This window comes from Rousettus aegyptiacus, unplaced genomic scaffold (assembly GCF_014176215.1).
Source record: "Rousettus aegyptiacus isolate mRouAeg1 unplaced genomic scaffold, mRouAeg1.p scaffold_m13_p_5, whole genome shotgun sequence".
NCBI lineage: Eukaryota > Metazoa > Chordata > Mammalia > Chiroptera > Pteropodidae > Rousettus > Rousettus aegyptiacus.
In genome coordinates this window covers 25,387,915-25,413,760 of record NW_023416308.1, presented here as the reverse complement: position 1 = coordinate 25,413,760, position 25,846 = coordinate 25,387,915, and the positions used below count along the sequence as shown (strand labels likewise).

At 44.2% G+C, this 25,846-nt stretch overlaps 2 protein-coding genes across 11 annotated transcripts in view; one reads left to right on the top strand and one right to left on the bottom strand.

Annotated features, from left to right (window-relative positions):
• CDON (cell adhesion associated, oncogene regulated) overlaps positions 1-15,407 on the top strand; it is a 148,066-nt gene extending 132,659 nt beyond the window's left edge. For 7 of the 10 annotated variants that reach the window (XM_036220439.1, XM_036220437.1, XM_036220438.1 and 4 more), the window contains 2 exons: positions 9,918-10,192; positions 10,795-15,407. In XM_036220439.1, coding sequence (XP_036076332.1) covers positions 9,918-10,192; positions 10,795-10,958 — 439 coding nt within the window. In that variant the 3' untranslated portion in view covers positions 10,959-15,407. The other 3 variants (XR_004950794.1, XR_004950795.1, XM_036220443.1) reach the window with 3 other exon arrangements.
• A 132-nt stretch (positions 15,408-15,539) lies between these two features.
• Positions 15,540-23,940, bottom strand: VSIG10L2 (V-set and immunoglobulin domain containing 10 like 2). The gene is made up of 12 exons (XM_036220444.1): positions 23,456-23,940; positions 22,930-23,205; positions 21,369-21,644; positions 20,509-20,757; positions 19,580-19,840; positions 17,967-18,257; positions 17,242-17,538; positions 16,485-16,607; positions 16,164-16,188; positions 16,018-16,070; positions 15,766-15,878; positions 15,540-15,652 (listed from the first exon to the last, which is right to left on the bottom strand). Exons 1-11 carry the CDS (start codon positions 23,931-23,933, stop codon positions 15,781-15,783), a joined length of 2,427 nt encoding a protein of 808 aa, XP_036076337.1. The 5' UTR covers positions 23,934-23,940; the 3' UTR covers positions 15,540-15,652; positions 15,766-15,780.
• Between the last annotated feature and the right edge of the window lie 1,906 nt (positions 23,941-25,846).

Below are 25,846 nucleotides of genomic sequence, written 5' to 3'. Positions count from 1 at the left end.
CCATTCAGAGACGTGTTTAATCTTGATTAATGTTAACAGTACATGGGTAGGGGGAGACTAGTATTTCTATAATGAAGGTCTCAGCCTTCATGTAAAGAATTGAGGTAAGAAGGAAGAGATGAGTGATTCTAGAGCTGGAATCTTTAGGACTTGGCCATCGACTGATAGGGATCTGGGAAAAAAGGAAGGTTCTAAATGAACAGAGAGTTTCAAAAATCAATGACCGTGGTCCCAATCATAGAAATAAGAGACTTAATACAATGATATATTGAGGAAAGGTGATGAATTTGGTTTAGGGCATTTAGAGTTTCAAGTGCCAGTTGGATACCTAAGTCAAGGAGACAGATGGAAATGCTGATCCTGGAGTCCAGGGGTCTAGATTGGGACTATGGTGTATATTTAGGAATCATTTGTATCAAAGTGATAAAACTTAAAAATGGATGGGATCACCATGGGAAATAATAGACATGGCTAATTATTTTTGTATATTTAATTTTTTAAAGCATTTATTTGCTTTATTAAGTATTTAAAATGATTAGATGTTTTCGTAAGGTATCCTATCTTTTATTATTTTTTGCTTACTGGCTTGATATATCCTCAGCGAGGTAAAGAAAAGGGTGTAAAAAAATGAGAGTGAAAAGGAAGAAGAGGATTCATTGATTCATTGATTCATTCAACAAACATTTGTCGAAGGTCTGTAGTGAGCCAAGGACCAGGCTAGGTCCTGGGGATATAGTAGGGAGCAAATCAGGCATTGCCCCTGCTTCACGAGGCTTATTGTTTGATGGGGAGAAATATCTTTAGTAAAAAAAAAAAGACATTAGTAAATCATAAATATATAATTAAGACTGAATGCTTTAAAGAAAAAGTAAAGAATTTCATAGAAAGGAAGGACTTCCCTAAGCAAGTAGCATTTTGCTCAGAACCTCTGAAGAATTTGTAAAACTAGGTAAAAGAGAAGAGGATAGATTTAAAGCTTTCCAGGCAAAGCTAAAGTACCACTTTTGCAAAATTTCTGAAGCAGAATGCTGGAATCCTCACTGAACTTAGGGAAGGCTAATGTGGTAGGAGGAACCTAGTAAGTGAAGGGGTCAAGGGTAAAAGTAAAATTAGGTCCTACAGAACCATGGCGAGTCAGCGAAAGGTTTTAAGTAGGACAACATTGTGAAAGAATACTCTGGGTAGAATTGGGAGAAAAAAATCGGATGGGGCAAAGGAGGATACAGGGCACCAGTTAGATGGCTATTATTAGCAGCAGTCCAGATGAGAAATAGCACACTAGGATAGTTGCAGTAGATATGGAGAGAAGTAGATGGGTTTGGGAGATTTAGGAGGTGCAAGAAAAAAGAAAAAGACATAAGTAATTGGGCAAAGAGGAAGCTGTCAAGGATAGTGAACAGGCATGGTGCAGTTACTGAGCAAGGAAACCCTGCAGGAGTGAGAGACCATCCACCCCTTTGTATATCTTTGGGAGTCATCCTTTTAGACCCTGTGGTGTCTCATCAAACACACCTTTCCCCAGGATAGCTCTACTGGTCCACAGATGTCTAAGAACTGGAGAAGCCTTGCTAAGGACCTTTTCTATTGTGGAATCTTGCCTGCCCTGTGTCCCACACCTCCACATTCTTTTTACTCTGCCTCCTTAGGTTTAAACTTAAATACATGTCTTGGAGTGGGCTTTTAAGAAACAAGTCATTGCCAATTTTAGTTCCTTTTATCATCCTTCCATTTTGGTGATAAACTATCTGGAAAGAACACTTTGCCTTTATTGTCTAAACTGGAGTATCGATGTAAAAATCTGAGAACAGATAAGAGGGGAATGTGCACTGTATTGATCTGTGGTATTTTATTTGATTCCAGGGCTTTTGTGGCATGCTATAAATGACTGCCTCACGGTTTTCAGTTAATTTGAACTCTTCGGGTTTTAAGAGTAATATTTAATAGCTCACTAGGAACAGCTAGAAAGAAGCAGCTTTTCAGGGATTCAGTCCCCCATACTAAAGACTTTACTAGAGAAATCCTTGTGCAATTTGGGCATTTCAAGAGTTAAACATTTCGACTGAATAAATCAAAAGCTTTCTGCCCTTCTCCTTTTCTCCTGTCTTCAATTCATATGACAGCAGTGTAGTTCTGGATATATAATTACATAAGGCTTGTTAGTGCCTTGGCTAGTTTGATAGGAAGGGATTGATATTAAATCTAGTCTGTTTACCATCAGTCTTGATAATTTGTAAAGGAGTAGAGATGACACTGATGGAATTCACAGATGAACAAACCGAGGTTCCATCAGGAAGGAACAAGAAATTAACTTTAAGCATCCTAGAGGGATTAGAAATGGGCAGGAAGTAGCCAAGTAAAAATCAACTTGGGAACAGTATATAATCCATCTGGGGAAAAAAGTATAAGCTCTCTATGGCTGATAGTCAAGAGGAGAAATAAAATATTGGTAAATAATATTTTAGAGAAAGCAGCTATTACAAATGATCTCCAAGGTTTTGCATAATGATGGCCTTAAAGTCTGTATTTTGTTGGGTTTGGATATGCACTTTCCCAAAGTGAACCTTCCACCGATGTCAGATATACTTGAATAAAAATGGTGTGTAGAGATGAATATGAAAGTATTTCATGATAGTACTTCTTTCAACCCTAGGGTTTGATCTCCCCGGTTGGTTTGTTGCATGTGAAAGCAGCTCCTGTCTAGTACACCGGAACCCTTTCCTCCAGCATCTCATTTGTTATGATTCACTCCCCATCCTGTTCCTGACCACGTAGCTATTTCAGAACCAGCCTGAAAACAAAAGGAAGAAAATGCACAAAATCCAAGATTTGGTTTCTCTTCTATGTCTGGCAATTTACAGAATTCCCTACAAAAAAAAAATTCAGAGCATATTTTTATCTATCTATGTATCTATCTACCAATCATCTATCTATCTATTTTGAAATTGATCAGTACCTTCCTTTTGGAGACATTGTATATCTCCCACTTCTAATACGGAGACTGAGGGCCTGTCTCCACAGAGTCAGGTGATTAGGATAGCCCTTTTGGTCTTTTATTTGTAAGATTGTATGTGAGTTTGCCATGTTTAGTAATGTACTTAGTTATTGTCACCCAGCATTTATTATCACCAATTACGTGAAAGTCACCAATAAACTAATTCACTCAGGGAAACCCATACTCTAAGACTAGCGTCACTGCAACATACAACAAAGAGTATACAATGAGAATGGGGGAAAGCCATGGGCCTGGAAGAATGTCATCAGAGTTTTGTTGCATAGTGACTGGTGAGCTCCCCCAAATAAGGGTCAGGTCAGCAAAATGGCAAGAGGAAACAGCAGAAGTGATCTGGGTCTTAAACTACTACCAAGATGTGACCGTTTCAGATGTCTCAAGAATATATTCATAAAACTAAGTTATCAGACATCCAAGAGGTTCATGTTTAGTCCTTGCCCTCCAGGGATAATCAAAAGAGGAAACAATGCAAAACTCATATAATCATCTAATCAGAGCAATTCTGTACATAATCATGCTTAACAAATATTAAACTGTGTAATTAGAATGGAATACTTCTCCAGGAAGTATTTCAGAGGTGCTGTATAGTTTCACTGGGATGTTCAAAATATGTTTAGTCAAATACTAAAGCAACATGCTCTTTTAAGCTCAATCCTATGCTACTATTACAATCTCTTTCCTAGTGTGTGCTATTCAGATGTCTATCAAAGAATACTTTGTTGTTTTATGACACTATAATAGTCACTTCCTATCTTACAGTTTGTTCAGACAAGCCTCTCCTATTTATTTAAAGATATCTTGGTAAACTAATGGGTCTTAGACCCTCTGAATTTTTGCGCAGCAGTACAGATTTTTGTCTGTGGCAAGATGCAGAGTTTTCTTTACTCAGTGTTTTTAAACTTAAGAAAAGTACTTTCATTGAGCCAGAGACGACTCAGTGAAAACTTTCAGTCCAGCTTAAGCCAATAATAACTATAATTGAAAGATTGTTCGAAAGACTAAGTGAAATCATAAACCCTTTGTATTTTATAAGCAGTACAACAAGCATTGTAATAGCATCTTAATGAATGTCATACACTTACAGATGTAGACAGAGAATCCTGGTCTCTTAAATACTCATAGATGTGGGTATCTTAGGTTTACATATATACAGTTTTTTGGGAGGATGTGTGTGTATAATTATCCAATTGCTTTAGAAATTTTAAAGGGTTATCAGTAAAATTATTTTTACATGCTATATACCCAACTATATTCACAACAGGTATTTGTAAACTATTCCTCTTTGCTTATTTCTTAGCATGTAACCCCCAAGTTAAAGTCATTTTTATGCTGACACAAGTAGACATCTGGAATATGACTAATTTTTTTTTACATTTGGCTATCTAAGTGGTTAAATACTGATGATTATGAGTTAAGATTTGGTGTCGTAGAAAATTTTAAATCATTTTGATCCTCATGTTGAAATTTGAGTTGTGATTACTTTAACAGTCTTACACAGTTTATGATCTTACTATCAGCACCATTCTGTTGGGAGTCACAAGTCAGAATACAAGTAAACACTACTGTGATTTTCTGTTTCACTTATCTGAAAAATAAATGCTAACAAATAGGTAGTAGGAAGTTGCACTTTTCTCTTGCTATACCTATAATTTCTTTTTCAAGCATATGTGTAAATTAAAGAAATGAGAAGAAAAAAGGGAAGAGAAGAATTTAAGGCATCTTATTATCTGGTGAGTTCATTATTTTTTATCAACATTATGAAATTTCATGTGAGATTTATATAAATAAATTATTAATTCATAATATTTTGTTTTTAGGGGACTTCCCTGGTTTTTTAAATTATGGCAAGTATATTTTTCTACAGATTAACTTTACTTCTTTTAAATGAAAACTTTTCTTTCTGACCTGATGCTTTTTGCTTTTAGATTTTGAGTACCTTTGTATTACTTCCAGGTTCTTGCAGAGAAATGGGACGTGAAGCCAGAAACTCACTTAATTTGTTTTACAACATCACCCTGGAGATTTTATTAAGTGCCTGCCTGTGCTGTATGTCTCACTATTCTAAGAGCTTTCTCTGACACCGAGGACAGTCATTGCCTGTCCTGCGGGAGATTGAAGTTTGAATCAGACAACTATGAAGCCAGTCTGTATAAGAAAAACCAGACACCAGAACTTGTATTGGACAAAGACAGAGATACCTACTATTGTGATACAAAAATCAAAGGAGTAAGTGTATCAGTTTGTTCTCACTTTAATATACATGTCTCATTTTAGTATTGGGTATGGTCTGTTGTTATCAGGTATTTTGAATAATTAGCTTAATTGTTGCTCCCTAATAATAAATTTACTTGCTTACGAAGAAGGATATAAAAAATGGCTGATGTTCTAAAATTTATTACTTATTTACTTAACATTTTTCGAGGTCCTACTATATGCCATTTACTGTGTGCTTAGTGCTGGACATTATGCTTTTAATTAGAGTCTAATATACATTAGTACTTTTACCACTTCCTAAACAATAAAATACTTTAGAACATGTTAACTCCACTGTCTTCTCCAGTGTTTTGTTATTTTTGACATTTGTTTAATTCTACAGATATTTAACATCTTCTAAGACATTACAATTATTGTGTTTTGCAGTCAGCATTTATTCAGAATTTCTGACATTACCTTTTTTGTTGTTACTCATTTCTTTCTGTTTTCTTCTCTCTGCTGCTACTCATTTTCCTTCAACTTGAACTCTCTTTAGTATTTCCTATAGTACAGCTCTTAGGGTGACAAGTTCTCTCAGGTTTTGGCCTGAAAATCTTGAATTCTTCTTCCTTTTTGAAGGATATTTATTACTGTTTATTGAATCTTAGGTTGGCAGTTACTTTTCAAACTTTCAAAATGTTCCATTATTTTATTACTTCCATTATACCTTCTCTCTGGAATCTCAAACACTCAATTGTTTTGGTAGCTCTCTGGTGACTTCAACAGATTTAAAATAAAATTTCCCTTTTTATTTGTTCTCGGCAGGAGAGTTTTTTTCTCCTGTTGACAAATCACTTGTATGGTTCTCTTTTAAGGTAAAAATGTCTTTTCCTTTTGGCTATTTTTATGACTGACTTTCACTTTTATTTTGTTTCCAGCAGGTTAATTATTCAAATTCAAAAGTGTAATTTTCTTTGTATTTTTTCATAGAACTTCTTAAATATGTGGCTTCTGTTTCATCAGTTTTAGAAAATTCTTAGCCTTTATCTCTCCCAATATGGCTTCTGTCCCATTCTCTTTTCTCTCTTTCAGAGATACTCCAATTATATATCTTTTCGAGTTTTTTGCTATGCTTCATATGTCTCTTAGCTTCTTTCTGCATTTTTCATCCTTTTGACTCTGCTTCAGACTAAATACTGTGCAGTGACATCTGCCCATTTGTGCTCAGTTTGCCCTTAACCCCACATACCAAGTTCTTAATTTCAGTTATTCTACTTTTTAATGTAGAAATTCCAAATTACTATTATTAGATTCTAATTCTCTGTTAAAATTCTTCATCTTGCCATCTGCTTTCTTGAATATATTCATTTAGTTCTTTTAAAGTCTGTATCTCCTAACTCAATATCTATATCACTAGTTTTTCTCTTATTCCTATAAACTGTTATGCCTGGTAATTTTTTATTGAATTCTGGACATTGTATATAAAGACTCATAGGGGCTCTGGAAGATGTTTTCTTCCCCAAGAAAGGATTTACTTTTGCTTTTGCAAGGCAGTGAGGTAAGGGTCAGATCACTTTAACCCAGCTAGGGGTTAATTTAATGCTGAATTTTGATCTTTGTAAAAGCTCGTCTCTTCCTATATCTTTATAACATAGCCCTTCAAGGATCCTAATTAAAAGCCTTGAGTATTTACTAGTTCTGTGTTCCAGTTTCTCTCTTCCCAGCCCCATGAAACTGCCAAAAGCTCTGCTCAGCTTCTCACCTACCACTTTCTGCTGGGCATCTTAGTGTTTCATCCTGCACCGAATTGGGCAGATGCCTCAAGAAGAAAAATGTGCCGAAACTCAGGGTCAAATTTACCTCCTCTCAATCACTCGATTCTTTTGGTAGCTCTCTGGTGACTTCAACAGATTTAAAATAAAATTTCTCATTTTTAGTGGTTCTTGGCAGGAGAGTTGTTCTCATACAGACTAATCAGTTACAACCAGAAGCCAAGAATTTAATTTTTAAGAATTATTTCCCAGAAATCATGGTAGTCATAAAGAGTCTCCTGACCAGAGATATTTCTGGTTTTATAAAATCAGAATCCTTCTTATTCTCTAATTCCATAATTGCTATGTAGTATAATTTTCTTGATTGTGAAACAGTTGAGTTTGAAATAGAATATACACCAGTCTCTACTTGGTAATGTGGGAAGCCACACATCTCTAACCCAGTGCCTTTTGTATCTTCTTATATAACACTTACTACATTATATTGTAACCATTTGTTTATTTCTCTGTCTCCTCTATTAGACTGGGAGCTGGAACTCTGCTGTATTAACCTTTATATTTTCTGTATCTACCACAGTGTCTAACATTTAGAAGATATTCAGAAGTGCTTTTAGATAAAGAGTTCTTCTAGATAAGATTATTTCTATAGATGGATAATACCTTTTAAATTCTCATTAGCAGTAGTTTGAATTCAGAAAGGTATTTTTTCACCCTCACTTGGCCCACATTTTGGATGAATACCCTATTTAAAGTCTGGATTCCCATGAATCGAATGCATTCAGGGGGATTTTGGGGTTCTCAGTATTGAGATAGTAGAATAGACTAATGATAAAGTACATGACAGGAAGAGAATGATAACCCTGGATAGCATGGACATTTTTAAGTAGCCGTCAAGTGATAAGTGCTCACACTTGCCAGCATCCCAGATTTCTGAATTTAAAGTCCAGAGTTGTATCAAATGTACAGCAGAACAAATAAGAGATGTAGTACCCCCTGGAATCATGATCCATCCAGCCCAGTGTTCTGGTTCTGGCTCCAACAAACTTCCTCTATACCAGTGTTGCTTTCATTTTTTATTGGCTAAAGACATGCATGGGAACACTTAAGTTTTATTTGAATCAGAATATATTTTTTTGCTATATTATTAAAAGTTAAAATTACAGTCCTGTTAGATAATACTGTACTCAAATTATTCTGTACAAATACCTGACCTACTTTGCTTTTGTTCCAGATGACTGGTATCTGAATTCCGCTAATGTATAGTGAGTATATTTTCCTATTTGAAATTAAAGTTGGACTTATTTAAATTAAGGATTTGATTTACTGATAGATATTTCCCTCTTTTCCAGGTTCAGATCCTTATTCATGCTTATCATTTGGTATTTTCAATAACTTGAACCAACAGAGCCATTAGTAACAGTTACATGGACTTCCTTTTACTGATTTTCATATGCTCCAGAAACATACCATCCCATGTTTAAAGGATAGGAATCCAAAGAATTCTTATCTTCATTCTCTAACATTGCTTATCTACAACACACTATCAGTCAATTTTATGATATTCTTACCTAACATGCCAAAATCAAAGTCAAATGAAATGTTTCTATAAACATTTCTTACTCCCAATTTTAGAAATAAAATATATATATATATTTATTTCTGAGATTCCAGCTTCTGTTAATGGGGGAATAGTTTGATCATCTATAGGCAATAATGAGAATAATTCGAAAGTATTGGAGAGTAACCAGAAGTGGGTAGAAACTGAATAAGCCTAACCTTGAAAGACAATGAATGACATTTAATGGGTTTATCTGAGGGCGTTCTTCTATCTTGCCAGAGACCCAAACAGAAGGTGTCAAACAATGGAGTTCAAGGCCAACAGAACTAAAATCTTAGAGGGAAAAATACCCCCAAAATAAAATAAATAAATAAACAAACAAACAAACAAACAAACAAACTGTATGTGAAGAAATAGGAAAATGTGAGACTTCCTCAAGGGGAAAAAGGTCAATAGAAACAGACCCTGAGATGACCCAGATGTCACAACTGGCAGACAGTGACTTTAGAGCAGCTGTTAAAAACATCTTCAAGGACTTAAAGGAAGATATACAGAAAACGAATTCATATTTGGGGAATTTCAGCTGAGAAGTAGAAAATGTAAAGAGTGACCCAATGGAAATTCCAAAGCTGGAAAATTTACTGGACGAAGGCTTAACATCAGATTGGTGACAACAGAGGAAAGAGTCATGGAACCTAGAAGATCAATAGAAACAATCTAATCTGAACAACACAAAGAAAAACAATTAAAACATATATCTCAGGTGAAGATAGGAAATAAAAATATGACAGAATTGAAGTGAATGCTCAGTGCTTATAATAGCATTCAATTATGCAAAGGAAAAAAATTGAAAAATAAAACCTGGATTTTGAATATCTAATCCTTATTGTGTTTCTTCAAGGGTGAGAGGGAACGTATTATCTAGTTTCAAAGGATAATGTTTTTCTTGGTTTTCATAAGGTCATTTCTCTTATGTAGACATCAGTTTCTTAGCTTTATGTCCTTCCTTTTTTATCCCTTCATTTCTTCTAGTGGCCAACGGCCTTTTCCTTCTGTGTGCTATATTTAGGAGCCAGTTAATTATGAAATAGGAGACAATTTTCAACAGTGGACTGAGGCAAAGGAAACATGTGGGATAAGTCGTCATTGAAGGTTCCATTCTTAAATGATTTGCCTTTTGATGTATTCTCTTGTATTTTACGTTGACTATAATTTTTGAGTTCTTGATATATCAAATCATAGTAAAGCATTTAATTATTTTTAAGCAACAGTCTCTCTTAAGAATCTCTGGATACAAAATACCAAGTGATATTTCAAAATAAATGTATTTTAATCACTGATCCCTCTAGACAAAATCCTGTTTCTTTTGGTTTACATTTTGTAGGTGTTTCACCAAAACGAATGGCACTTTCAGCAGTACCCCACTTCCTGTGGTTCCAGTGGTAGCACCTTATCCTCAGGATGGTTTGGAAATGAAGACACTCAGTCACATGAAGATGTCTATGTGTCTGGCTTCCACAGCCCCCAGCTGTGGCCAGTCACCTGAGGAGAGCATCAAGGATGATGTGGCACCAAGACCTGCTCAGCATGCTTGCTGTCGGGATGATAGGAACGAGAGCGACTCTGATTCCACAGAAGATGCAACGGAGTTCAACAGAGGTACAGGGAGACATTATCAAACTTAAGTTTCGAGATAGTCTTCAGTTAGTTAAAGATAAGGGAAGATGATGTCGATGTGTTCTCTCTGTGATCGATCGACTCTCCTGTTTCTTAAGAGAGTAGGTGGGGTGTTGGATACTTCAATACAAGTTCACTAGGTAAAGGATTCTTTGGAATTTTATTATTCATTTCTTTCATCTCAGGCTGTTAATCCCATTTCATTTGGAAAATAAATCCAAATAGGCTTTGATTCAGTTTATACCTAGACAGTAGACTTGCTGGAAGAATACATTTTGTGGTCATGGGGCCTCTTTTTCATTTGAGTTGATTCTTGAGTTGTAGCCTTTCTTTAAGGTGGTTATTTAGGGGCTTTCAAGGAGCTCGCTTTAACCCTCAGATGAATTGCATAATTGTTCATGAGAGTTCAACTTTATTCTAAACTTTTTACATCTAGTGCCACCCTCAGATTCAAACTAAACATAATTGTGCTCTACTTTTACTCATTAGTCTTTCTTTATTGCTCAAAGTAATGTTTTTAGACTGCTTTGCAATAATCAGCCTTTATCACTTCATAATGCTCCCAAACCTTTTGTGTTTTTCAGAAGACAGCTGTGTCCATTCCGAAACAGAGAACAAAATTTTAAGTTGGAATCCTCTTATTTTGCCATCTGTTTCAGAGGACTGTACTGAAAAGACAATATGGTCTCCTCCTGGCATTCCTTTAGACAGCCCTTCAGGGGTCCTTCAACAACATCAGGAAACCTGAGAATGTGCATGTGACTAGCCACGTTCCCACTTCAAGCCAGTAACTGTAAGAAACAGGCCTGAGGATAGACTGAAGGATGTTAATTCAAATCAGAGAATATCTTTATTTATTTTTGTAGTAGTAATGTCATGTGAATGTATCGTAAAATGTGTGCCCTTTTATATTATTTATGCCTTAAATTTTTCCCTCCCTTTTCCTTCCTCCCGCCTAGGTAGGAAACCTAGTTTTACATAGTTTTCAATCATCTGAGAGAAGTGGAGTCCTTCCATGTTTTCCAAGAATCTCAGTGACAATAAGAGCTCCTCCTGCAAGGACCCAGCCTGTTGGCTGATCCAGCTAAGAGGGAATGGCTCGGGCTGTTTGAAGTTTTCAGTTGGAAAGCTGTCTTTCAATGTCGTGTTATCAGACTTTCTGAGAACATTTTGGAATCAACCACAGCTGTAACCTGCTGTTCATTAATAGCAGATCTCTTATGAATTTCATTAGTGCCTTCCACAAAAGTGATAGCTGACCTGTTGACTATCTGCATGTGGGCGCAAGTTATTTTTAGTTTTCTAGGCACTAATCATGCACAGTATCATGAGTATGGTTAGGGTTAAGGTCTAGTTGGGTTACTGCAGCCTGCAGAAAGGGAACCAAGGGCAGAGAGAAGAATGCCTTCACGTCCTACTGCTTTACAATTGCATTTCTTTGTGAAATGGTCACCGTGGGCCTCTTTTGGACTGTTTCTAAGAGATAGGAACAAAATACTACTTTGAAGGGGTATTTGAAGAGAAAGATTCATATTTTAAGAAGAAAGGGAAGGGTTTCAAGGGAGCCCATCTTGGCAGAAGCTCTCCCATTTCTGTAGGATTGTGGTGATGGTGCCACAGCATCCGAAAATTGTCATTTTCTAACTTTCAACATGGGCAATACTTGGAAAATGCATTGGGCAAGTCTTAATTTGGAGAGAAAGGGGGATGTGGCTTGAAATTTTCTGACTTTTTTTTCAGAATGTCGTCATTGTAAACAGGCAGAGCTCATAAATCACAGTTACTGCTGCCTCCGAGCGACAGGGCGTTTGCAGCTGCCGTTAGAAGGCTTTTCTTCTCTGCATCTAAAAAACAAAAACAAAAACAAACCCTCAAAACACCATAAGTATGTTTAATAGCTTGAGTCCAGCTGCAGTGGGTCACTGCCCCTTTGGGGATTGTGCGTCCCTTTTGGGAAAGAAAGTGAAAACGCTTCTCTGGAAGCCCAGTAGTTCCAGCGTAAATGAAAAAATTTTACTGTTTCCTAGAAATTGCCATGAAATAGAGTAGAATACTATGTTAATCAATGTCCTATATAAGTGCGCCAGTATTCCCTTGCATATGTCTATATATTTTATACATAGAGCTGTTAGTGAACTGTGCTGTTGAAGCTGAGTCACTATGCCAGAATTCCTTCAAGTAGAATGTAGTGGCTGTAATTTCAGGTCAAGTGTTAGGGATGCTATAGAATCAAGTTCTCTATTCCAGGTGTCCATGCCTGTACTATACTGGATTTATTCTTCATGTTACATAGATACAATCCGCTTTTGAGGGGGATAGCTTTATCCCTGACTTCTGTGACTAGCAAAGGACTAAGTCCTATCCTAGTACACAGAATATGAAAATGTACCCTGTGTTGGCCAATCAAGTTACAGCAATGCTATCACAAGGCGAGTTTTAGAAAACTGGGGAATAAATGTTCATAGGCAGTCATTTTGATTCAGGAAACAGGTATATTAGCATGAGCCTTAGGTCATAAACTGCTTTTAAAGATTGAGTTTAAATATGAGATTTGTCCTCCAGGAAGAGAACATGACTTTACCTTTAGGACAATCTCATTGTGGACTGCTTTATTTATATTATTAGTAACGCTGTTTTAAGTGTTATCCCTTTTATTGTATTTTATTTATAAAAAATGCCTTTATATATTGAGATATATAAATATAAATATAACTATATATAATTGTCTTTATGTTTAGGAGTTATGAGTTCTCCCTAGCCATGAGGCGTTCTCAAGCTTCCTGCCCTGCACAGTCACCAGAACCAGTCCTGCCTAATGTCACTTCACCAGGAAGTCTGGGGACACAGTATATATATTTCATTGCAGGAGATGTTGCTCACATTTGCGGAGTAGCTGTTGTGTACCAGGCACTGTGTGGAGCTTGTTACTGCTATCTCTTTAACCCACACAACAAACCCACAAAGCAGGTCTTGAAGTCCCTCAGTCTCACAGTGAGCTGCAGAGCCTGAATTTGAACTCAGCTGATGTGGAGCTGTAATCCGAGCTCCTTCCCTTTTTTCCATGCTGCTTTCCAAAAACATTGTGGTTCTCTCTTTTAATGGAACCGGTCCAGTTCTGCATGCTCCAGTCCGCCCCTGCTGCTAGATTCCTCTGCCACTCTTAACTCTACAACTAGAGAAGCCACCCTCAGTCCCGTGTGGCAGGGCCCTGTGCTTATTCCTTGGTCTTCCTGGAGTCCATGTTTTTCTCTGTGAACCCCTCACCGCCCCCTGCCCCCCAGAATCTGATCTGAACTCAGTGTAGTGATACTGTAGTTGGCCAAGCCTCTTCATGTTCCTTTTCATCTTGGAATGCTCCGCGATTCTTTGTTTCAGCATTAAACTTCCCCACTCCTGTTATATCATTTCACTATCTCCTTTTCTTCCTTCTTTCGGTTATGCACTGGTAGTCTGGTGATAGGTGATGGTCTGGTGGTGTACAAGATTTAACATTGTAAGTTAAATTGCAGTGCTTTAAACCTTTCGAAGTGATCTTTTAAAAAGCATTTCCTCCTTGGGTTTGTTTTTGTCAAATGAGTCTGCGAAGACCAATACGTCCACATGAAGCTGGTCGTGTCACAGATCTCATTTCAGCTACAGTACTGCCAAGAAGTTAATTTTATAATTGAATTTCACCTGTGTCGCTCACTTTTCAAGCAATGACTTTGAGATGCATGTTTTGTATTATATTGAAAAGTATGTTTTATTTTCCTTAAAGTTGTAATAGTATGTTTGAAACTGTACATATTTTAAATGATGTAGCTTTGACAGGTTTTATTTGGTTGATATGATTTTGTATTAAAAGAGTATGCTGCTTCCATACAGAGTGGCAGTGAAGATGGGGTGCCCAGATACTCCCTGTTTGTATAAAGCTGCTTATAGCTTGTGACTAGGGTGGGTATGTGTCTTACTCTGCAATGTTTTGGAACCTCCACCCTGCCCTTCCCTGAATCCTCACCCCCATCTCCCGTGCATATCCAAGAGCCAAATGAGTCAATTTCTTCTGTTCTGACTCCAGAGATCCAGGCCCCAGTGGAACATGATCTAGGACAAGTGTTTTATGGGAAGGCCAGGGAAATACCTGAGCCACAGAGCTGCGTTGAAGCAGGCAGATCCCCTTAGGGGAGCTCGGCATTTCACTGGAAGGAACAGAGGAGCATGAGGAGAAAGGGGACGAGTGGTCCCTCCTTGCACATCATCTATTTTTTACCATCAACCTAGAACAGCATCTGTATGAGCTCCAGAGTAGAATTTAGCCTCTTCGGGAAGCAGCTTTGTTTTACTGCCCTAAAAGATCAAAGTGTCTGGACGACTTTGTCCAGAAAGCCACTGGGGTCTTTTGATTGGGTGGGGCCTTGTTATATTTTATTCCCCATATTTAAATAGGACTTCCTCAAGCCTTAGCCCCAGTCCTGAGGGCTCTGAGGGAAACTCGAAACTCCTTTTCTAATAAAGTCAAATCTGTGAGAACCTAAGAAGCAACTTCAGTTTCTGTCAGTCTTCTGTCTCCTTTCAGGCGCCACTTTCCATATTCCTGGCAAGGCCATCCCTTGGCTCTCTTGCTGTTTCTTCTCCTCTGAGTCCCCTGCGGAGCCAGCCCTGAGTCCTAACCCTTCTAGTCAGTTGGAACAAGCATTCGTTTGTGTTTCACCCAAATTTCAGACCCACGCACACTTGGAGCCAGTGAGTCATACTGGCAGCTGACAGAGTATGACTTTGGAATAACCCGGTCTCCCCTGTCAGCCAGCTCCACAAGGCTTGGAGTATCTGCAATACTTCTGCTTTATCTTGTTGTCACAGACTCCCGGAGTCGAGCGACTATCCCTTTGACCACTGCAGACTCAGTGATATTCCTACACCAAAAGTAGACGACAAAAACCCTGGGATTGGCACCTGGCTCTGCCACCAGCCCTGATTAAGCTGGTCCTGTAATAGTAAAGTATGTGTCCTTAAGGAAGGAATTTGAGGCGTGGAAAGTAAAGGACTAGAATGCATCTTTTACTGCAGCCGAATGAAGGGAACATGTACCTACATATCTTGCTTCCCATCTCCTAGCTTCCTCCCAGTAGGAAAACCTAGAACTCACCTGAACATGGGATCAGCCCCTCCCTGTGGGAGCTGCAATCAAAATGAGCCTCTACTACTGAGAGCATCAAGTATGGTTTATTTAGGAATTATTCAATTCATGGACTTTGCCGGAAGCAGCGAGCTTGCTCATACGGGACTAGGCACTGTTCCCAACACCATCATTCTCACTGGCCGTCGGATACCCAGCTGCTCTTTTATCCAAACGTGTGTCTTCCTTGTTCTTCCACTTCTATCTTCCACAAGCTGGGCCAGGACTTCTCTTGTAGCCCGGCCATTTAGAAGCACCGCAGCTGAGCTTTGCACTGGTCGCAAAGGCTGGATGGGGAGTGGGGAGTGGGGGGTCGGTGTCTTTGCTACCTTGTTTTTAAGACCAGGTGTGATAGAGGGGATCTTTCAACCTCAGCCTGTCTCCCTAAGCATCTTCGTACCTTTCTCTTGAGGCTTCACGGTGTTGCAGTCACTGTGATGGTGACATTTACCGGTGTATCTGGGGATTCTTGTGCAGGGTCTGAACCTGGGATAGTGAATGGTGTTTCAGTGCCTAAAAAGAATAGACATGAACAAAGGAGAGACACTTTGGGGGTGTCCCAGGCTCTGCTTAGAGGACAAGAGAGGCCGAGCATTATGCATGAAACTCAGAACTGCTCTCCTTATCTTTGGGGAAAAAAAATTCTGCCTACCTGCCTGTGCCCCACAGCCTTCCATTGAACCCCTGTGTTGATGACTCGGCTCCCTGAGGGGAGAGTGGGAGAGTAAAGTTAGTGACAACCCAGCTTTCCAGTTAGAGGAGAATCCTGACCCCCACAGCGATGGGTGTCACACTCACATGGGAGCAAGCAGCTGACCAAGGCCTGTAAAAAGAAAAGGAAAAGGTACGTTACTTGAGCAACCCAGCCTTGGTGGAAAGAGAATAACCCTCCCTTGCCTGTAAGCTCTGTGAGGGAGACTACAAACCCAGAAGGAGATGGCCCCAGATGCCTGAGGTCGGCATGGGAGCCCCAAGGGACGTCTGCCGTTGGGGAAGAGGTCACATGCAGAAAAGCCCAAATTTCCTGACCCGGGGGTGGGAGTCTGGACTTCCCTCAGGTAGGTGTAGACCTGGCCACTATATGGGATCAAGCAACCCTGCCTTCAGCTTCCCACTCACGCGGGAACGTCTCCGGGTGCCGAGCAGCGTACTGGAACACCAGCAGAGAGGCCACTGCTGCCACCACCATTCCTGTGCCCGCTGCACCCAGCACTGCCGGATAGGCGCTGATGGGGGGGTCCGCTAGGAGGGGAGAGCGCTGCTCGCATGGCGGGGTTTGGAGCCATGGCTGAACTCGGCAGCTGTGGCTTGTAGGGTACTGAGCCGGCAATGCCCTCCCCTCTCCCTGAGGTGGGTGATCAAGAGCAAGGCTGGACCCAGAGAATCTGGAGAGCAGCTCTCTCCCAAAGAGAGGTGCTCCGTGAGCCTGGTGCTCTTCGAGTCCCCAGCCAAGTCTCTATTTCTGGCACAGAAGTCAGCAGGCCAGTTATCTTGGCAGCATGGGGCTGAAGGGAAGGATGCCATAAAATGAGGAATGCTCAGGTTAGCCCACCTGTGCTCCAGGAGGTGAGACTGAGGCACAGAGTTAGACCCCTATCCTTATTTAATCTCCCCCTTCCCTATTCTGATTCAAGCTTAACTATGTGGCTCCTACATCTAGGCCTGAGGCCTCCGGGGCCTCCCAGGGAGGGATGGGAAAGAGCAGTGGAGAGTGCCCACGGAAAAGGCGGGGAAGAGGATGGAGATGGGGATGGAGGAATCCAGTAGGAAGAGAGCAAAGGAATGGAGTAAGGGGTACCCCATGAGGAGGAAGATGGGCCAGAGCTCAGTTTTGTAGAAAAAGTGGCGAGCCTCGCCGTGGAGCTAGTCCCAGCACCTGGTGTCTTCACCTCAGAGGGATGTCCAGTCGTGTGGTGATTCAGAGCCAGGACTCGGAAGGCATACAGGACCCCTGGGTCCAAGCCCCCCAGCCGCCGGGTCCTGCTCTCTGGCTCGATGTCGCCAGCCGCTGTCTCCCAAGCCCCAGCCCCTGGGCCTGGCACACTGGCCCTGCGCTGCACCAGGAAGCCCGTCAAGTTCCCGGGGCCTTCGATGGCCCAGTGCAGCTGCACCTCTCTCCGGTGTCTCCCGTAGGTCAGGCGGCTGATGGTGACGTTGGGAGGAGCCGGATACCCTGGGGTGAGGGCAGGGACACGTACAGCACATGCAAGGCCACGAGCACGTGTGCATGTGTGCTTCCGCGCCCACGTTTGTTCCCGTTTTGTCGAGACTGGTGGTGTGAAAAAGGCCCCAGACCGAGGTGTGTAGACGTGACCAGTTCTGTGTAGTTTTGCTCTGTGTCACCCTAGACTCGCACTTCTAGGCCTCAGTTTCCTCGCCTATACACGGAGGAAAAGGAGATTATTCTGACCACACAGAGTCCTATTTGCCTGTATTCAGGAGAGCATGCACTTCACATTACTGTCCCTTTTAGGGCCGATCCGCCTGAGGGAACTAAAGTGTCCGAAGCAGGGAATTCCAGTGTTTCCCACTTACAGGGGTCTGGCTGGAGGGTTCCTAGGCCCCTCACTACATAAACGCACCCTCCCACCCCGCACTCACTCAGGACCTCCAGCGAGACGCTCTGACTGCTGTCGCCCAAGGCGTTGCGAGCCACACACTGGTAGGTGCCACTGTGGTGAGCTGGGTCGGCCCCCTGGATACCAAGGTGGAGCTGGGATCCCTCAGGGTGCAGCATGAATCCGGAGGTGCCTGGTTCCACTGGCTGGCACCGGGGTCCCAGCCAGAGGAGCTGGGCAGGTGGCATGCCCCCCAGAAGGGCGCACTCCAGCCAGGCCTCTCCCCCCTCCAGCACCGACACGCGGGGCTCAGCCACTGCCAGCTGTGGGGCTTCTGCGGAGACAGAGAGTAAGGCTGGGATGTGTCCGCTGAGCCTGAGCTAGTGAGAAGGCTTGGGGGCAGGGTGCTGGCCAGTGGTAGAGGGGAGGAGAAAGAGAGAGGACGGGGACTGTGGAGTTGACAGTGAAGCTTGTCTTGGGCCAGTCTGCCGCCTCGTTCTGGCTTTCGTCCTATGGCAGATTCCTATCACAATCTGCTCCAAAGTTTAATGATGGTAGCAGCCTTCCTCCCTGCTTTTCTCCACCTAACCCCAGGCTCAGCTCCTGCAAGTGGGCCCCTGCCTTACTCATCTTGGCGTTAACCCCCTCCCTCCCAGGACCTGGCCCAGGGCCTCCTTTCCTATAGCGCCCACCACCTCTCACCCTAGCACAGGCTGGGCCCATAGGTGATCAGTTTCATGGATCGACTCCTAAAAACCCAGTTTCAGGTGTCGATGAACCTCCTGTGTTGGGATTTCCAGCTCTGAGACTGAGGAATCAGGGAGAGAAATGTTTCGGGTCGAGACTTTCTTAAAGCCCCTGAAAACATGCCGGCCACCAAGGCTTGGAGACCCAGATAAAACTCATCTTGTGAGGATTGTCATATATGACTGCTCCTCTACTTGCTTTTCTCATATTTTTAAATTTCAAGATTCTTTTTCTTCAGTTGCCAATAAGTGGGACCAGCAAGGCCAGATGAAGACAGAGAAAGAAACCAGACCATAAACAACTAGAGGGAGTAAGAGATGTAGAGACCTCGGATACTTGGAACATTATTTCAAATCAGTAATGTAATTGGGCACTGCTCATGCAAATCGGTGTGGATGGGGCAGACAGCAGCACCCCTCACTGGCTGGGTGGGTGTAGCCCCCAGCCACATGTGACTATGAGCACTTGAAGTGTGGCCAGTCCACTCTGAGATGTGTTATAACTGTAAACACACACACCAGATTTTGAAGATAGCAGGAAAAGAAAGAACAGTGTAAAATATCTCATTAATAATTTTCTATTGCGCATCAAAATGGTCACATATTGGATATATTATTGAGTCGAATAAAGTTTCACCTCTTTTTGCCTTTTTTTAAATGGCCGCTAGAAAATTTTCAATTATACGTGTGGCTCACGTTATATTTTTATTAGACAACACAGACCTCTAGACTGACTAAACACCCTGATTTTATGGGCCAAAAAAGCTTGAGTCCCTGGGAGGTGAGGTGACACAGTCACCTGACACACTTTGCATTCTAGCACAGCCACCCCCCAGAGCCCTTCGTCCCAACCCCAGAGGGCTGCTCCTCCTACCCCAGCCCCAGACCCCTGTCGCCAGCTCCCACTCACCCAGCTGGAGCCGACAGGAGGGGTCGGGGACCCTGAGTGGGTGAGTGCCCCTGCAGGTGAACTCTTGGCCAGCCAGATCTTCCTGGGCCTGCAGGAGGTGGACTGCCAGCGAGGAGGTGGTGCCGCCCAGGGGCTGCTGCTGTCCATCTAGCCAGCTCAGCAGGGCAGGGGGCTCGCCTCCGGGCCACTCACAGTTCAGCATGATGGCCTGGTCTCTAGTTGTGGCCATAGTCCAGCAGGTGGGGCTCCAGAGGGGTTCCCCTGGGTAGGGAATAAATGGCTCAGAATGGCCCTACAGGGAGAGGAAGGGTCCAGCAGGCCTAGTCCATTCCCTCCCTCCTTCTTTTATTGTTTCATTCACCCATTTCTCTTTTTACTCAGTCACTCATTATTTGTTCATTCATCATTTATTGAGAATAGACGCTAAGCAAACAATTACAATATAATTTGGTGAGTGCTGGAGTACAGGTAGAAAGACAAACTCTCTGGGGCTTCAAAGAGGAGGACTTTGAATGATATTTCAAATGATATTTGAACTTGGTCCTCTTAGATGAGTAGGAGTATTCAAGGCAGAGAGAGAGCTACACACACAGTTCAAGATCAACATGCAACAGAGCAGTAGAAGTAGAGTGTAAGGTGGATGACAGCCTGCTGGCCCGGGAGGCCGAGGGACAGTTAGGAGAGTGTCACAGGGCTCCAAGCCAGAACTAGGAAGGGACAAGCCACAGTGTGGATGGAGACTGGGGCCGGGTGAAGAGGAGGTGGGAGGTAGGGTTTGGGCGGAGTGCTGCCGACCTTCTCGTTACATGGCAGGTCTCAGAGTTTGTGGGCTGGAGCTCCACCCCAAGGCCCCTCCAGTCTCTCCCCAGACTGCTACCTGCTCCTCTGCCTAGAGTGTCAGAGCCCTGCTATTTCCCATGTCTACTCACACAGGGTGATGCTGCAAAGGGTAGGTAGTGCCAGGACGGGGTGCTGGCCAGTGCAGGTGAAGACACTTCTGTTGGGCAGCTGGGTGGCTGCATGATTCCAGGTGACATTGCTGAAGGCAGTAGGACCAGTTCCCTGGGGCCCTTCCCACTGCAGCTGCGCAGTCGGAAGCCCCCCAGGCCAGGAGCAGACCAAAGTCACAGCCCCAGAGGCGGGGAGCACTGCACAGGAGGGCTGCCCCTCAGGGGGATCTGGGAGAGAGGTGGGTGTGGCTGGAGCTGGGGCTGGCCCCACTGCCGATGCACTGCAGCCCCAAGGTTCAGCTGGGTGTGGGGGATCCTGGGGGGTGAGGCGTCAGGGTAAAGAAAAGAGGGATGGCGGAGGGGGGTTGGTGAGCAGGAAAAGAGTGATACCTCTGAGGGGCTGGTGAACAAAAGGCTGCACTCTTGGGTCAAAAGGCAGCAGCTTGGGGGTTGGTTGGGCAGGAGGTTGGAGTCCCTGGGAAATCCCCGAGGCCACCATGGAAATCCCCAGCAGGGAAGTGTCCCCCTCTCCCACCCTCATCTTTGCCTCGGGCACATTGTCTCACTGTCCTCACTCTGCCCTTCTCTGTGCCTCAGTTCAGTCTCCAGGGCCACGGGAATAATCACTTGAGAAGGGGGGGGAGTGGCCTATATAGGGTCAGGGGCTGCCCCCCTCCCTGTCCCTTCCCATGGTTTTTTAGCTTCTCTCTTGCTCTGTAACTCTATTGGGTCCCCTAGACCCGCCTCCCCAGCAGCTTCTGCCCCCCTCTTCACAGGGTGCCTGGAGTCTGCCAGGGTGGTGGAGGCTCCAATGTGAGGGCCCCTGCCTCCACACTCACAGTAGATGGTGAGCTGGACGGTGGTCTGCGTGCGGGTGTCCAGGCGGCTGTTGTGGGCCAGGCAAGTGTATCGTCCTGTGTGGGCACGGCTGGCGCTGCCGATGGTGTAGGTAGGCCCTGTATGGACCTGCGTGTGGTCCCTGAACCATGCATAGTGACTATGGGGGTTGGATGCAGCCAGGCAACTCAGAGTCACTTCTTCCTTCTCGCTGGCCCAAAAACCCTCTTCAGTGAAGCCCAGTGGCTCCATGGTAATCACAGGATTGTCTGGACCATCTGGAGGGCAAGGAAGGCCTGTCACCCTTCCCCAATCTTCATTCCTCATTCACTCACATAATCATCATTGAATTTACTTACCATCCCACAACTGTGTTTTATGTACTGACTGTCAACTATTATTCTAGGCCCTCAAAGACCCCAGGGTCCAGGGGCCACCGGCACAGTCCAGTGTAGGAGATCAGGGTCTGTGGAGGTGAGCAGGCTTTGGGAACCTAAGAGGGCATCTGTGATTCCGTGAGGCTTTTCTGAGGGAATGGTGAGTTGGGCTGAGGTAGGGGACAAGCAAGAGTTGGCTAGGCAGAAGAAAGGTAGGGTGCTCAGCCCTCCCCCCATTGCCTGGCATTGAGGGGTTTCTTGGGACTGAGATGGTTGGTCCCTCTAGACTGGAGAGGGGAGAGAACAGGTTGGGAAGGCATCCTGGGCATGATCTTAGCAGCCAGCCCTTTTCGCTTCTTTAGGTCACCACCTTCCCCTCTCTCCTGTGTCCCCTTTCTGCCTGACTCCCTGAAAGCCCTGAATTGTCTGCCAGCTTCCATTGTGCTATTGCATCTTTCCCAAGAACTGCCCACCTGTCTCCTTCACAGTCCTCGGCTTACCATTCACACAAACCACCCCCAACAAGACAGACAGGACACCATTAGTCCCTGCCACTTAAATCCTCTAGGCCAGCACTGTCCAACAGGTATGTGAGCCACAGATGTTTGAAATTTCCAGTAGTCAGATATTCCAAAGAAAAAACACCCAAACCCAACTAAGCAAAGAAAAAAACTAAGTTTTTTTTAATTTTAATATTTTTTATTTAACCAAGTACATCCAGAATATTATCATTTCTGTGTATAATCAATATAAAAATTATTGATGAGCTATTGTATATATTTTTTTAGACTAAATCTTCAAAGTCCAGTGTGCGTTTTACACTCTGAGCACATTGGAGTTTGGTTCAGCCACATCTCAAGTGCTCACAGCCACACGAGTGGCTTTCATCCTGGATGGTGCCGGTCCAGTCCCTCCCTGTTTTCGTCTTGCACACAAACTTCTTACTTTCAGAAATTCATTAGCATTCTGTGTTCTCCTCTTTACAGAAATAACTATTCTGGTCTTTTGCCCACTTTTGTGTTAGCTTGCTACTCCCTCTTTACTGGCTGTTTTAGAATTGTTTGTATATTCCGAAAATAATCCTCTGTTTACTATATATACTTTAAAGACGAGCTTCTGCTTTCTAACTTCGTGCCCTCATGTGAGTGCCAGCCCTGACCACCCTTCCCCCACCAGTCTGACTCACAGATGACATCCAGGAAGGCTCCGTCACTGCTTAGTTGGTTGACAGCGTTGTGGGCACTGCACACGTACCAGCCCAGGTGTGTCCGGTTGACTGGGTCCAGCTGGAATCGTCGCTCTGTGACCCCCACCAGCGCCTCCCCAGGGCCTCTGGGTGCCTGATGCTGCCAGGCAAAGATCACAGGCTCCGTGCCCTCTCGCACTGTGCATGTGGCCACCACGGATGTCCCCTCCACTGGGAACGACTCACTTAGCCGCACCTGAGGCTTCGATACAGGCACTGGCCAGAGGAAGGATTGGCTCTATGTTTGTTATCTCAGACGCAGGCCATGCCCAACTGTGTCCAGCAGCCCAGCTCTCTAGCTGGGGGCTAGCCTGCCCACTGGGTTCCCAAATACCCCAGGTTTCCTGCCCCCCCTGGCGGCAGGCTCTGAAACCTGGGCTCAACAGAGTACACTGGAAGCACATGCAAATGGACGCAAAGCAGCATGCAAAGAAACTCAAACCGAGGTCCCTGGCTAGGCCCTTACCCAGCACAATCAGACTGAAGTGTGAGTAGACAGTGTGCAGCTGCCCTCCGGCCCCATGCAGGGCCTGGCACAGGAAGTGGCCGCGGGCACCCTCCCGCAGCTCCCCCAGCACCAGGCTGCTGTTCCGCAGGCTCACAGTCCCCAAAGCTGAGGCTCCGACCTCCACCTTGGACTCTGCTCCATTGGTGACAGCCACAGGCCGAGGAATCAGGGAGCCCAGCGGGGTGAAGCTCCAGAAGACCACCAGGGGAGTGGCCCGGGAGCCACAGGCCAGCTCCACAGAGCCACCCCTCACTCCCTGGATGGACGCTGCCTCCTCATCGGGCTGCCCTGGGGACAGAGTGGCAACTAAGGACATTGGAGCTATTCTGATTCTCCTGCTCTTTCTCCTTGCCCAGAGCCTCTGTACCTTGTTCTGCTGTCCGGGAGGGTAGGACAGGTTTTCGTAAGAGCAGAGGTTCCCATCTCTACAGGTCATCGGACCATCTGGGAAACTTGATTAAAATATGGGTTCCTGGGTCTCACCTCAGACCACCAACTCAGAATCCCCAAGGAGGTCAGCACCCAGCAAACAGTATCTTTAACAAGCATCAATCAGATGATGCCCAGAGAGTCAGGAGAGCTACATGGCCACTGGCAATTTAGGCTCTGGAGACTTCAGTGTAAGGATTCCAGGGGGATTTCAGACCCATCGGCAAAGGAAAGTTTGACAGCAGTCTGCTATTGGCCCATCCAGCATTTATTTATTTGTCAATTGTTTAAATAGAAAGTACCTGCCTCATGCCAGACACCAGAGTTACAATGACGAACGAGCCACCCTGTGGTGGCTCTCATGAAGCTTTTAGTCTATCAGGGAGTCAGACGGTGGATGGTTGTCATGGGATAACAGGTGTTCTTTTCTGCTTAAGGCCTGGCATGGAACCCCAGCATCGGCCCAAGCACCATGTTCTCCTCACCATTGCAGCCCGGTTACTATAGAGCGCTGACAGCCTCAGCGCATGGGAGTAGAAATAAGTGCCCCAGAGGACAACCACGCCACAGGAGTAAGTCACACCAGGTTGCATTGCTGAACGCCTCCTTTGTGTGAGGTCCTGTCCCAGTCTTCACATCGTTACCTACTGACCTTAATTGTCACACTAATGACATCCCCTGAGACTCTGAAACACAAAATCACTTTATCTAAAACCACGGAGTCGGTGGCGGAACTGGGGCTGGAGCCCTGTCGAATTCTCAATCTGAGACACTCTGCATTGCTATCAGCTTCTCCAGAGAGAGAGAAGAGCAGACAGGCATGGGGTTGGAGAGAAGGAATCAGAGGCAAAGTTCTGATGTTCGAGTGACCAGGAAGGAAAACACTTAACCCAGAAACTGTTTTTTTCCAATCCCAACAGCTCTCAGTGCCCTAAGACCATCAGACTTGGAGGAACCTTTTGAAACCAGATCTGACCATGTCTCTTCCATGATTGCAACCCGACAGTGAGCCTCAGGATAACCCCCAGCTTTTAAGGGAGTGCACAGCGCTGTGTTCTGGCTCTGCCCTCCCATCTGGGACATCGTGATTGCTCAGTGCACGCCAGCCAATGTCTAGCAGATGAATGAAGGTAATGGACTTCACAAAATGGGTATGCAGGTACAAAGAAGGATCCCGTAGAAAAAAGGAAAAGAACAATGGGATGTGAGTGGGGAATGGGCCAGCATGGGTGGCGGTTTGAGAATCACTTACCTGAGGCCCCCAGATGCAGCAGGCAGCAGGGTGTCAGCAGCAGGAGACCAGACAGTCTGCACAGGGCCCTCTGACCCACCATGGCCCCATCTCTCTGGGCGCTGCCCGTCTGCAGTGCCCACCTGACTCTTGAGCTCTCTCTCCCCGGAGCAAAGCCCAGCCCTGGAAGGATGGGGATCTGGCTCAGGTTGCCGACCTCAGCCCTAATGACACTTCCCCCTCTCTCCTATTACCTGTGCTGTCCCGATTACGGGTGAATTATTTACCAGATGATTCACTCCATCCATAATGTAGACCCGGCTGGGGCGGACCTAAGGAAGGACCCCCAGCTTCCTGTATGTGACAAAATTAGAGAGTCACTGAGAGAAAGTTGGAAAAGGCCACGACCTCATCAGGTCCCACCACCAGCCCAGTGTAGGACCCCTGCCCGCAGGCCTCCAGACCCCAGGGATCCCGAGGTTCAAACACACCTTTGAATGGCCTTCGTCCCTTTGTCTTCCTCACGATTTGTTGACAGAAGCTGGTGGAGCTGTGAGAAGAACTCTGGAGTCAGACAACTCCAGTTTGGGTTTAACTGATGAACTGTGAAACTTTAGACAATTTCTGGGTCTCTTAGAACTTTAGTTTCTTCAGACAAATGAGGATAATAATACCATCTTTCTTGTAAA

Bases quoted from the DNA above. Each gene is read 5' to 3' on its own strand.
- VSIG10L2 (XM_036220444.1), bottom strand. From the start codon at position 23,933: ATGACCTGTAGAGATGGGAACCTCTGCTCTTACGAAAACCTGTCCTAC. The intron at 20,758-21,368 runs GTGAGTGTGGAG...CCTCTCTCCCAG, and splicing joins CGTCCAGCTCACCATCTACT to ATCCCCCTGAGGGGCAGCCC. The intron at 19,841-20,508 runs GTGAGTAGACAT...TTCCCTACCCAG, and splicing joins CCTTTGCAGCATCACCCTGT to GGGAACCCCTCTGGAGCCCC.